This window comes from Apteryx mantelli, chromosome 2, assembly GCF_036417845.1.
Source record: "Apteryx mantelli isolate bAptMan1 chromosome 2, bAptMan1.hap1, whole genome shotgun sequence".
Classification (NCBI taxonomy): Eukaryota; Metazoa; Chordata; class Aves; order Apterygiformes; family Apterygidae; genus Apteryx; species Apteryx mantelli.
Window position 1 is genome coordinate 172021834 of NC_089979.1, and position 11524 is coordinate 172033357.

The 11524-nt window shown below is 66.3% G+C and overlaps 1 protein-coding gene across 1 annotated transcript; it reads right to left on the bottom strand.

Moving 5' to 3' along the window:
* Positions 1 to 1409: 1409 nt before the first annotated feature.
* Positions 1410 to 6340, bottom strand: CSPG5 (chondroitin sulfate proteoglycan 5). Its single transcript, XM_067292227.1, has 5 exons — positions 6262 to 6340; positions 4200 to 5421; positions 2194 to 2382; positions 2002 to 2074; positions 1410 to 1664 (listed from the first exon to the last, which is right to left on the bottom strand). The coding sequence occupies exons 1-5, from the start codon at positions 6338 to 6340 to the stop codon at positions 1485 to 1487; spliced, it is 1743 nt and encodes a 580-aa protein (XP_067148328.1). The 3' UTR covers positions 1410 to 1484.
* Between the last annotated feature and the right edge of the window lie 5184 nt (positions 6341 to 11524).

Below are 11524 nucleotides of genomic sequence, written 5' to 3' on the forward strand. Positions count from 1 at the left end.
GTCCCAGGGCGGACACTGCGAGCCGGGACCGGCCACGAGGGGAGGAAACGGAGCCGGGTGCGTTCGAACGGGCAGGATCGCCCCACGGAAGGGGGGGGGGGGAGAGAAGGCGTTAATAGAAACAAATAAATAAATCGCCAGCCCCGAATTCCCAGGAAAAAGCCTGCGTTCACTCCTGGGAAGGACGGACAAAACGGTGGGTCGGAAGGGAGCAGCGCCGCGGCGCCGAGGGCTGCGAGCGCAGGCAGGTCCCGGCGGTGCTGCCGCGGCTCCGACCCCATTCCCTTGCCTTCCCTCTTGCTCCCGCCACTGTCCCACCGGGAGAACGGGAGGCTCCGGGCCGTTTTGTCGCGGGCTGGCGAGGAAGAAAGGCTCCTTGTGCCGGGGATCGCGGCGCTAATCCCGTTACGTGCCGGCGAGAGAAAAGAGGCCGCCGGAGCGAGCGGGGCGAACCCGCTTCCCGTGCCAATTCCCGTCCCTCCGGCCCCTTCGCCCTGTGCCAGCCCTCGCCCGGCCACAAAAGGCGGCCTCCCCTCCCGGCAAACTAACGGAGCATTTAAATTTAATAGCATTTAAAAGTGATCGGCCGTCCGAGGAAAGCCCGGGCGCTGCACGGCCGATGCCTTCGCGGAGCCCGCGAAATCGGTCCAGGCTCTCGGAAAGCTTCCCGCGACCGGGCAGCAAAGCCGGGACAAGGCTGCTCTGTCCGAGCGAGACACCAGCAAATATGCACCCGGGTATTTTGTTTTTTCCGCCCCGGAAAAAGAAGGTTTCATCCCTCCCCGAGCTGCCGCTCTTGCTCCTAGTGGCCCCGGAGAGCTTTCCTGCCTGCATCCCTAACGGTGTGCTCGGAAGCGTATGCTGCATCATCGCTTCCTTCCCTCCCTCCCGAGAAACCTTCGGTTTTGGCTGGCGGGTGAATTTTTTTCCGGAAGAAACGGGCAGGCAGGTTCCCTCCGCCATAAGCATCCCGGGATGGGGACGGGGATGGGGACCGGCCACCCGCGGGAGCGCGCGGGAAGCGGGGACCGAAGGCCGCGGCGGGAGATCGCAGGCACCGGCAAGAGGCTTAACTTAAAAAAAAAAAAAGAAAAGAAAAAAAAAGTTTTATTTCCAGATCTCCCTTTTTTTTTCTTTTTTTTGGTCCCTTTTTTTTCTTTTTTTTTCTCACCTGTATTTCAAAAAAAGTGGGGTAAAAGTACAAAAAAAGTCAGTCGCGTGACAGCCAAGGTTTAGAAATCACAGCCTCGAACTAACCCGAGCGGGATACACAGAGCACGGAGCGCCGCATCCCGGCCGGAGACCGCTGCCGGCCTCCGGCCTCGCGCGGCTTGCGGGGGGGGGGGGCACTTTGCTTTGCTTTTTTTTTCCTTTTTTTCTCGTTTTTCTCTGTACAAAACACACCAAAGCATGCCGGGGGGGGGGGGGGAAGCGATAGCGAACGGGGATGGACGGACGGACGGACGGACGGACGAGCGGCGGCGCTACGCCGGGTGGTTGGGCAGGCTGTTGGCCCCGGCGCCGTCCTGGCGCTTGGGCGAGGGGGAGCCGGGCACGCCGAAGGCTTCCTCCTCCTCCTCCTCCTCCTCCTCCTCTTCCTCCTTCTCCTCCTTCCCGCAGGACTGCAGCGAGTCCCGCGGCTTGGGGCCGGCGCCGGGCTCGTCCTGCGGATACGGGGAGGCAGCTCAGGAGCCCGGAGGTGCTGCCGGCGATTCCCGCGGCGTCCCGCTCTGCCAGCGGGAATTCCCGCGCCGCCCTGCTCCGCTGGCGGCGATTCCCGCGCCTCCCCGCTCCACCGATGGGAATTCCCACACCGCCCCGCTCCGCCGACGGGGACCCCGTCCGCCTCGGACCCCTGGGGACGAGACCCACCGGAGCCTCCCGGGGGCGGCATGGGGACGGGATGACACGAAGCCGACGCGGATAACGTTATCCCAGAAAGCCGAGGCGGGGGCACGGATGGGGGACGGGAGCCGGGGGGGGACCACGCGGGGGCCTTACGTTGGGGTGCGAGCCCTCGGCGATGGTGGACAGGGAGAAGTTGTCGTTGGGGAGCTCGGACGGGCTGCGGTATCTGCCGGAGGAGAGCGCGGGGATGAGCGCGGGGACGAGCGCGGGGCTCCCCGTCCCCGTCCCCGTCCCCGTCGGTCCCCAACCCTGCCCGCCGCCGGGGACGGCCGCGGCGCTGCTCACTTGGTCTTGCGCAGTTGGCTGTTCTCCGTCTTGAGCAGGTAGAGCTTCTTGGCGAAGAAGACGGTGAGCATGAAGAGCAGCAGCAGCACCAGGGCGGCCGAGCCCACGGCCACGCACAGCACCTGGAAGTCGGTGACGACGGCCTCGCAGCGCCGGCCCTTGTGCCACGTGTAGGCCTGCGTGTTGCACCTGCGGGGCACGGGGGCGGAGAGGACGGGGGGACGGACGGACGGCGCGAGGGGGGGGGGCTGCGAGGGTGGACGGGGCGCCCGCGGTGCGATCCCGGAGCCGGGTGGGTTTCCGGGGCGGTTGGCGGCTGTGCCGTGCCGGGGATGCAGCCGTGGGGCCGGCCGGCGAGGGGTGGTTGCCTCCGGGCGGCGTGGGTCCCGTGTCCCACCGCGTCCCGCTCGCCGCCGGCTCCCGCGGGACCATCGCGGCACACCCCGACCCGTGCAGCACGGCCGGCACACCCCAAACTGTGCGACGCAATCAGCACGCGCTGAACTGTGCAACGCCGCTGGCACACCCGGCACCCACGCAACGCGACCGTCGCGCCCCAAACTGTGCAAGACAACCATCGTGACTCAACCCGTGCAATGCAACAGGTGCCCCAACCGGTGCAACGCAACCACCGCGCCTCAACCCATGCAACGCAACCATCACGCCTCAACCTGTGCAACACAACCATGGCACCTCAACACATGCAACACAACCATCACACCCCAAACTGTGCAAGACAACCATTGTGACTCAACCCGTGCAATGCAACAGGTGCCCCAACCGGTGCAACACAACCATCGCACCTCAACCTGTGCAATGCAACTGTCACACCCCAAACTGCAATACAACCATTGCGCCTCAACCCGTGCAACACAACCATCGCGCCTCAACCCCGTGCAACGCAACCATCATGCCTCAATCTGTGCAACGCAACCATCGCGCCTCAACCCCGTGCAACGCAACCATCGCGCTTCAACTCATGCAACGCAACCATCATGCCTCAATCTGTGCAATGCAACCATCACACCTCAACACGTGCAACACAACCATCGCGCTTCAACTCATGCAACACAACCATCATGCCTCAATCTGTGCAATGCAACCATTGCGCCTCAACCCCATGCAATGCAACCATCGCACCGCAACCCGTGCAACGCAACCATCGCGCCTCAACCCCGTGCAACGCAACCATCATGCCTCAATCTGTGCAACGCAACCATCACACCTCAACCTGTGCAACGCAACCATCACGCTTCAACTCGTGCAACACAACCATCATGCCTCAATCTGTGCAACGCAACCATCGCACCGCAACCCGTGCAACGCAACCATCATGCCTCAATCTGTGCAACGCAACCATCGCGCCTCAACCCGTGCAATGCAACCATCACACCTCGACCCATGCAATGCAACCATCACGCCTCAACCTGTGCAATGCAACTGTCACACCCCAAACTGCAACTCAACCATCGCGCCTCAACCCCGTGCAATGCAACCATCGCGCCTCAATCTGTGCAACGCAACCATCGTGCCTCAACCCGTGCAGCACAACCTTTGCATCTCAACTCGTGCAACGCAACAATCATGCCTCAGCCCGTGCAACACAACCATCACACCTCAACCCATGCAATGCAACCATCATGCCTCAAACCTTGCAACACAAACCATTGCGCCTCCCCGTACAACACAACCATTGCGCCTTGACCCGTGCAACGCAACCATTGCACCTTGACCCATACAATGCAACCATCACACCTCAACTCATGCAACGCAACCATCGTGCCTCAACCCATGCAACACAACCATCATGCCCCAAATTGTGCAACGCAACCATCACACCTCAACCCGTGCAACACAGCCAGCACACCCTGCTCTGGTTCCTTGGTGGCCGCGGTGCCCTCCCTGTCCCCATGCCCACGCTGACACAGGGCTTTGCCAGCCTGGGCGGGGGGAGCAGCTGCAGCCACCACGTGCCACAAGGCCACCACGTCCCCGCCGGCGCTCACCTGCAGAAGGCCCCGTGGCTCTCCACCACGTAGCACTGGCCGCCGTTGTGGCAGTAGCTGGGGACGAGGTCGCACACGGAGCGGCAGGAGCCGTTGTGCCGCACGTAGCCGCTGCGGCACTCGGTGCCGTTCTCCAGGCCCGGCACGGCCGCCGGCACCGGCGCAGCCTGCTCGGGGCCCCCCAGGACCACGGCGGGCGGCAGCGGGGCCGCGTCGTGGCGCCCCGTGGGTCGGGGCTCCTGCCCCACAGTGGGGACGCCGGGCCCGGCCGGGGTGGGCGCCCGCAGGCCGTTCTCGTCCTCCAGCCCCCCAGCCTCTTCGTCGTCCTCCTCTTCCTCCTCCTCTTCCTCCTCCTCCTCGTCCAGGTCGTCCTCCTCGCCCTCCTCGTCGCCGTCGGTGTAGAAGGAGGTGGTGGGGTAGAAATCGGCCTCGTCGAAGGGCGTGAAGTCGTCGTAGAGCTCGTGCAGGGCCCACGGCGTGGCCGCGCCGCCCGCCGCCCCCTCGCCCCCCTCGAACAGCTCGTAGTAGTCGGCGTCGAGGATTTCGGCGACCGTCTGGCCGGCGGGCGGCTCGGCCGTGGCTCCGGGCGCCTCGGTGCGCAGCCGGGCCGGGTCGCTGCGGCCACGAGCCCCCTGTGCCGGAGCCGGGCTGGATGCGGCCGGCCACAGCTCCAGGGGTTCCCAGTCCCGGGTCGGCTCCGCGGTGGGGGCACCGGACGCGGGGGGCCGCCGCGACGCCTGGTCCCCGGCCGCCGGCAGCAGCTCCGAGTCGGTGCTCAGCCCCGCGGGGCCGGGCGGCGGGGACGGCTCGCCGCTGCCGGCCTCCTCCGGGCCGGCGTGGGGCAGCGGGGCTGGCGTGGGGCCGGGGGGCAGCGCGTCGGCGCCGTCCCCCTCGCCGACGCAGCCGAAACACGGCGCGGCCTCGGCGCTGCCGCCCGGCCCCGCGGGAAACGGCGGCGCCGCTTTTCCCGCGCCCGGGAGGACGCTCGCCGCCGGCGCCGGCGATGCCACCGGGTCTCCGCCGGCGGTGGCACCGGGGGGCTCTAGCTGGGGGGCCGTCGGGGTGGCGCTGGCCGCCGGCTGCCCTCCGGTCCTCGTGCCGTTGGCGGCGGCCTCCGGGGCCTCGCCGCTGCCGAGGGCCTGCCGCGGGCTGCCGCTCGCCGCCGCTGCCGCCCAGCCCCGGCCCTCGGCCTCGCTGGCGTTTCGGGGGGCCCACGTGGGCGCTGCAGGTGCCCAAGGAGAGAAGGAGGCGTCAGGAGGGGCCCCGCGCCCCGGCGGTTCCCGTGCTGGAGGTTCCGGCGCCTCCGCGTGCCGCGGGAGCCCGTCCCAGCCCCGGGCGCAGCCGGCTCGCTGCCTTCCCGGCCGGTGCCCGCTGCCGGCATCCCGGCTGCTGCCTTGCACCCGGCAGGCCGGACCCACGCGGGAAAGCGCCTGCGGGATCCCCACCCGGACCCCCACCCGCGGCCCCCGGCGCCCGTCCCAGCCCGACCTTCGCGCCCTCGCCCGGAGCCCACGGGAAACCCCCGGCGCGGCCCCCGGCACCGCGCGACACGTGTCAGCCCCCGCCGTCACACCGCGACTCCGCAACACCCCGCCGAGGCGCAGCCCCCCCCCCGCAAGCCAAACTGGGCCCCCCAGGCCGGGACCCCTGCAAAGGGATCCAGCCCCACTGCAAGGAGATCCAGCCCCCTTGCAAAGGGATCCAGCCCCCCCTGCAAGGGCAACTGACCTCTCCAGCCCTTGCAAATAGGATCCAGCCCCCCCTGCAAAAGGATCCAAACCCTTGCAATGGGATCCAGCCCCCCCCTGCAATGGGATCCAGCCCCCCCCTGCAATGGGATCCAGCCCCCCCCGCAATGGGATCCAGCCCTACCCCGGCCCCTGCAAAGGAATCCGGTCCCCCGCCCCGGCCCCTGCAAGGGAATGCAGAGTCCTTCAGCCTCCCGCAAGGGGATCCAGCCCTCCTACAGGTGGATCTCCCTCCCCGCCGCCGGATCCAGCCCCGGCCAGGGGATCCCGGCCCGGTTCCCCCCCCCTTCCCCCCCCCCCCCCCCGGTTCGTACCGGGCGCGGCGGCGCCGAGGGCGGCGAGCGCCAGGAGCAGGGCGAGGGCGGCGCGGGGCCGGCGAGCCGCGGGGGCCATGGCGGCATGGACCGACCCTCCGGCCCCGCCGCCGCCAGCGGCACCGGCACCGGCAGCGGCAGCGGCAGCGGCACCGGCACCGGCAGCGGCTCCGCCCGCGCCCCGCGCTCCTGCCGCCGCCGCCGCCGCCGCTGCCGCCGCCGCCGCGCCGGGGGGCCGGGCCGGGCCGGGGGCCGGGCTGAGCTGCTCCGCCCGCCCCGCCGCCGCCCGCAGCCCCGCACCGGCACCGGCACCGGGAACCGGGGACCGGGGACCGGGAATCCTGCCCGCACCCGCCGCCACCGGGAACCGAGAGCCCCCGCCGGAACCGGCACCGGCACCGGGAACCGGGAGCCCCCGCCCGCCCCCGTGGGAACTGGGAACCCAGCACCGGGAACCAGGAACCCCCACCCACCCCCGCCGGCACCAACACTGGGAACCAGGAACCCCCTCCCGCCCCCGCCGGGACCAGCACCAGCACCGGCACCAGGACCCCCCACCTGCCCCCGTGGGAACCGGGACCCCCCGCCACAACTGGCCCTGGCCCCGGGGGACCCCCGCCCGCCCCTCCTCCGGCCCTGGGATCCCCCTGGGCTCCGGGCGACCCACACCGAAATCCTCTGCAGCACTGGGACCCCCCCCAGACCCCCCCCAGCACCGGGGACCATCCCGGCATTGCCCACCGGGACCGGGGGACCCATCCCCCCCCCCCCAAACCGGCACCAGAATCACCCCGGCATCCCCGGCCGGCGCGGGGGGCCCCATCCCACGGGAGACCCATCCCGCCAGCACCGGGAGCCCTCACTGCCCCCCCCGGACGGAGCCTTGCTGGGGCCCCGGCCCAGCACCCCACGCGTGGGGCTGGGGGGCTGCAGCGGGGCTGGGGGATGGCAGGGTGCTGGGTGACAGCAGGATGCTGGGTGACAGCAAGGGTTCGGGTGACAGCAGGGTCCTGGCTGATGGCAGGACAGTGGGTGACAGCATGGTGATGGGTGACGGCATGGTGATGGATGACAGTGGGATTTTGGGTGACAGCAGGGTCCTGGCTGATGGCAGGACACTGGGTGACGGCATGGTGATGGGTGATGGCATGGTGATGGATGACAGTGGGATTTTGGGTGACAGCAGGGTCCTGGCTGATGGCAGGACAGTGGGTGACAGCATGGTGATGGGTGACGGCATGGTGATGGATGACAGTGGGATTTTGGGTGACAGCAAGGTCCTGGGTGATGGCAGGACACTGGGTGACAACATGCTGATGGGTGACAGCATGGTGATGGGTGACAGCAGGATTTTGGGTGACAACAAGGTCCTGGGCGATGGCAGGACACTGGATGACAGTGGCAGTTTGGGTGACGGCAGGACGCTGGGTGCAGCGGGAGCCGGGCTCTCAGCCGCGGGCTCCAGTGCCAGCCACATCCCTCCAAGCGGGACCGGAGCGGTGATGCCATAAATCCCTAGCGTCAAACCGGGTTATAGGAGCGAAACCGCCGAACGCCGCCGCGGCATCAATCACCCGCGTAACCGACCGAGCCGCCGGTGCAAGGCGAAACGCCGCCGCCGTTAAGCGAACGAAAGGAGAAGGCCGCGATGCTTCACGCCGACGCCGCTGCGCTGCAAACGTCACCCGGCCCCGCGCGTTCCCCAGAAACGCTTCTATTTCGAGGAACCGCCGCTTGCTCCGAGAAAGCTCCCGCTCGGCCAGGAGCCGGGCACCTGCGCGCTCCGGGGCGGCCACCAGTTTGCCGGGATTTCCGCGGTCCCCTCGCGTGCCAGCCCTGTTGCGGCGAGCGGACGGGCTCCTCCGCTGCCGCCGCCGGCGAACCCGGCTGCCTCCCTGCTCGGAGCGGAGCCGATGGGGCTGCACCTGCTTAATATTCCCGGCGCTTCTGGCCCTGAATGCGGCTGCCGAGCCGTTTCCAAGGGGACTGGCCGAGGGGCCCCCGGCAGGGCCTGGGAAAGGGGTTGAGAAGAGGCGGCTCCGGCATCCCCTGGTCCCGGCTGAGCCCCCTGATCCCCCTCCGGCTGGGCTTCCCGCGGCAGCTGTTGGCATCCCGCATCCCGCCCCCAGCAGCAGCAGCCGGACGAAGGCTGCGGGAGCGCGGCGGCACCGCATCCTGGCCCAAAGCGTTGGGGCTTTTTAGGTGTTTGATGCTTTCCGGCGCCTGCAACGCGCCCTGGCCGCAGGAGGCACCAGCCACGTCTGTCCGTCGTGAGCTGCTCCAGGAGGCCACAGGCCCAGACAGACAGACAGATGCAGCCACAGTGGAGCCTCTTCCATCATCCAGGAGCCTGTTGAGCCGCCGGCAGCAGCCCCAGCCCTGGAAGCAGCTGTGCCGGCACCTGCTCGCCCCAAGCCGGGAGCACCGGACAGAGCTGCGGATCGCTCCTCCGCGCCAGGAAGGCGGCTGCCGGCGCCAGGATAAGCCGGCAGTGGCGACAGCGCCTGCTCCCAGGCCCCGCTCGAGAAACCGGCTTAAGCCCGGCGGTTTAGCGACGTCTTAGCAAAACGCCTCCCCGAAAGGCTTTTCGCCGTCAAGGTTTTACTTTTATTAGCGCTGGAACCGTGGGCGAATCGACGCGGCTCTCGGACAGCGGAGGCACCGCGTTACGCCAGGGCAAGAGGAGAGCAGCTCCGGCGGGCGGAGGAGCCGCCGCTCCCGGCATCTGAGGGCTGTGGGGCCGGGAGCCGAGCCGAGGCCTGTGCTACGCCGGGTTCGATGCCAGCGGGGACCGACGCTGGGAGGGACCGAGGGATTTACTTTAGATTTATCCCACGACATGCCGCTGCTCCGGCCCTGCTGGAAGAGCCGGGCGCGCTGCAAGGAGAAGCCGCTCGAGGGCCCCGGCCGGGGTGGGCTTGCGTCTCCGACCCAGCGCCCGCGGCCACCAGCCCTGCTCTGTGGCCAGCGCCCAGCTTGTTTCCGGGATTTTGGGATTCAAGGGATTTGGGGGGGGGGGGAAATCAGGGACTTTAGCTATCCGCACATTTCTGGAGGGGGAGCCTGCGCGTGCCGGGAGGGAGATGGCTCCCGGGTCCCCCGCAGGCCTCCGCTGCCCTGCGCCAGCCGCAGCGTTTGCTGCTCCAAGGCGGGGGATTACTCCATGGAGCAGGCACCGGCGCCGAGCAGCGTCCGGCCTGGTTACCCCCCGCTGCAGCGTGCTGCTTGCTGCAAGACGTAAGGCTGCAGCAGAGTCCGAAAATGAGAGTTTCCAGAGTTGCCAAATCCTTTTTCAGGTTTCTCGCGAGTGAGGAATGGGATTAGGAACGAGGGTGGCAGGGGACACCACGCGCTCTCGGGCTCAGATACCCCCCAAGGTGTCCGAGCACAGTTTTTTGGCTCCAGTTAGCAAGAAAAAAATACAGCTTTTTTAGGAAGCACGTGCTGAAGCTGGTACTGCCAGACACGATAGGTCCACAACGGGGGCTCGCACCATCCCAGGGGGCTGCGGAGGGAATTCAAGTCAAGGGCGGGAGGTTCCCGTTTATCCTAATGGGATCTTGGTCTCAAAGAACCCACCGCCGAGGTTGGCGGTGAACATTGAGCCATTTAAGAACAGCAGCTTTAAACCTACCTTCAGGCTTATTGCGTTTATATTACGAAGCTGTAAACGGGAATGAATTTGCTCTCTTGGACCTCTTGCCACCTCCCCTAGCCGCGATCTTGCAAACGCTCCTTGTCGCGGCAGCCGGAGCGACCCCGGCCCTCGCTCGCACCCGCTCGCCCGGGCCAGCTGCAGAGAGGGCGCAAGGCCGCGGGGGACCTCGGCCAGGGAGGCGACCACGCACAAACTGGAAGCACCGTCCCAGACTAAACCTAGACCTCCACTCAGCTTCCTTTACGCTTACTGTCACGACTACAGTCGGCCTCTTCTGCCACGTTGCTAATCGTACGGCAGATTGTCAGGCTTTAACTCCTGCGAAGCTTTCGAGGCCAATAAACAGGAAAAACGGACGGTTCAAAATTTGACGCTAACATCTACCGTATCCTTCGCATTCCTTAGGCGAAATGTCTTCAAGAGGCAAGAGGGAAAACGACAGCTACGCACCGGACCACAGAACGAGAAAGCTGCGATCACAAGGAATAAACGTTCGTAACGTTTGACACGGTGGTATCGGGAGCGAAGGCGCCAGGAGCTCTTCGCTCTCCTTTGCCGGCCCCAAAGCGGAAGGGAGACAGGCCCTCCGGCGGGCAGCGATCTTCAGCACTCACGGAGCAAGGTAGGAACCCCTGCTTCAAAGGATGAAACGCGTCTTCTCTTGCTATGATCGACTCCGTTCTCGCCAACGCATCTCAAACCTGGTAACGCCTTGCGCGTAGCGAAGGTCGCCGCTCGGTGACCCGGCAGACCTCGTTCTTGGCAGCGCAGGGGATCGGCGCTTGGGATACGGCATCCGCGGAGCGGGGAACCCGGCGCCCCGCTGTCCAGGCCGGCAAGAGGATCAAGCGACAGCGCAAGACCTTCCTGCTGCCCGCGCACCTCTTCACTCCTGCAGCCCTCGCTCCCCAGCGTCAGGGGATTAGGACACCCAGCACGTTACGCACGTGGAAGATGTGTCGTCATTATGCTTCACGAGAAGAAAAAGCAGTTATTTGGTTAAGTAGCAGCAGCACTGAGAATACAAGACAGACTGGATTTCCGGTTCCACAGCTTAATCAATAGGCAAAACCATCCCGGCGCCCTCTGGAGCCCTGAAGGAGAGGACAAAAGATCTGAAGAGCCATTTGAATTAAGCAGGTACCAGGGAAGCCTGCGTAGGACTAGAGGAATGGTGGGGACCTGCTAGGTCAGCGTGTCCGGTCCTCCTCCATTAAAAACGCCACCTCAGGGCAGGTCTTTCAAGCGTTTCGTTCAACCAGGAGCACGAGCAGGAGCAATTGTCCCAGCGAGCGCAGCAAGCCAGCGGGAAAGCATGGATTGCGGAAACCCTATTGGGCCTCGAATGCTCCGTCTGATCTTTTTCACGTTAAGCTTTTATAACCTAAAATATCATTTTTCCAAAGATCACCGAGTGCACTGTAAAGGGTCTTCCCTTATCTGCATTACTTTGATATCTCCCGCCTCGCCGGCTAACAAGCTTAGGCTTTGTATTTACTCCACCGCAGCTAAGACGCAGCCCCAAATTAGACCAATATCATATCAATGTTTTTCAGCCAATCCACAACTCTGCGAGAAAACAGACTCCAGACAAACCGGCACGAG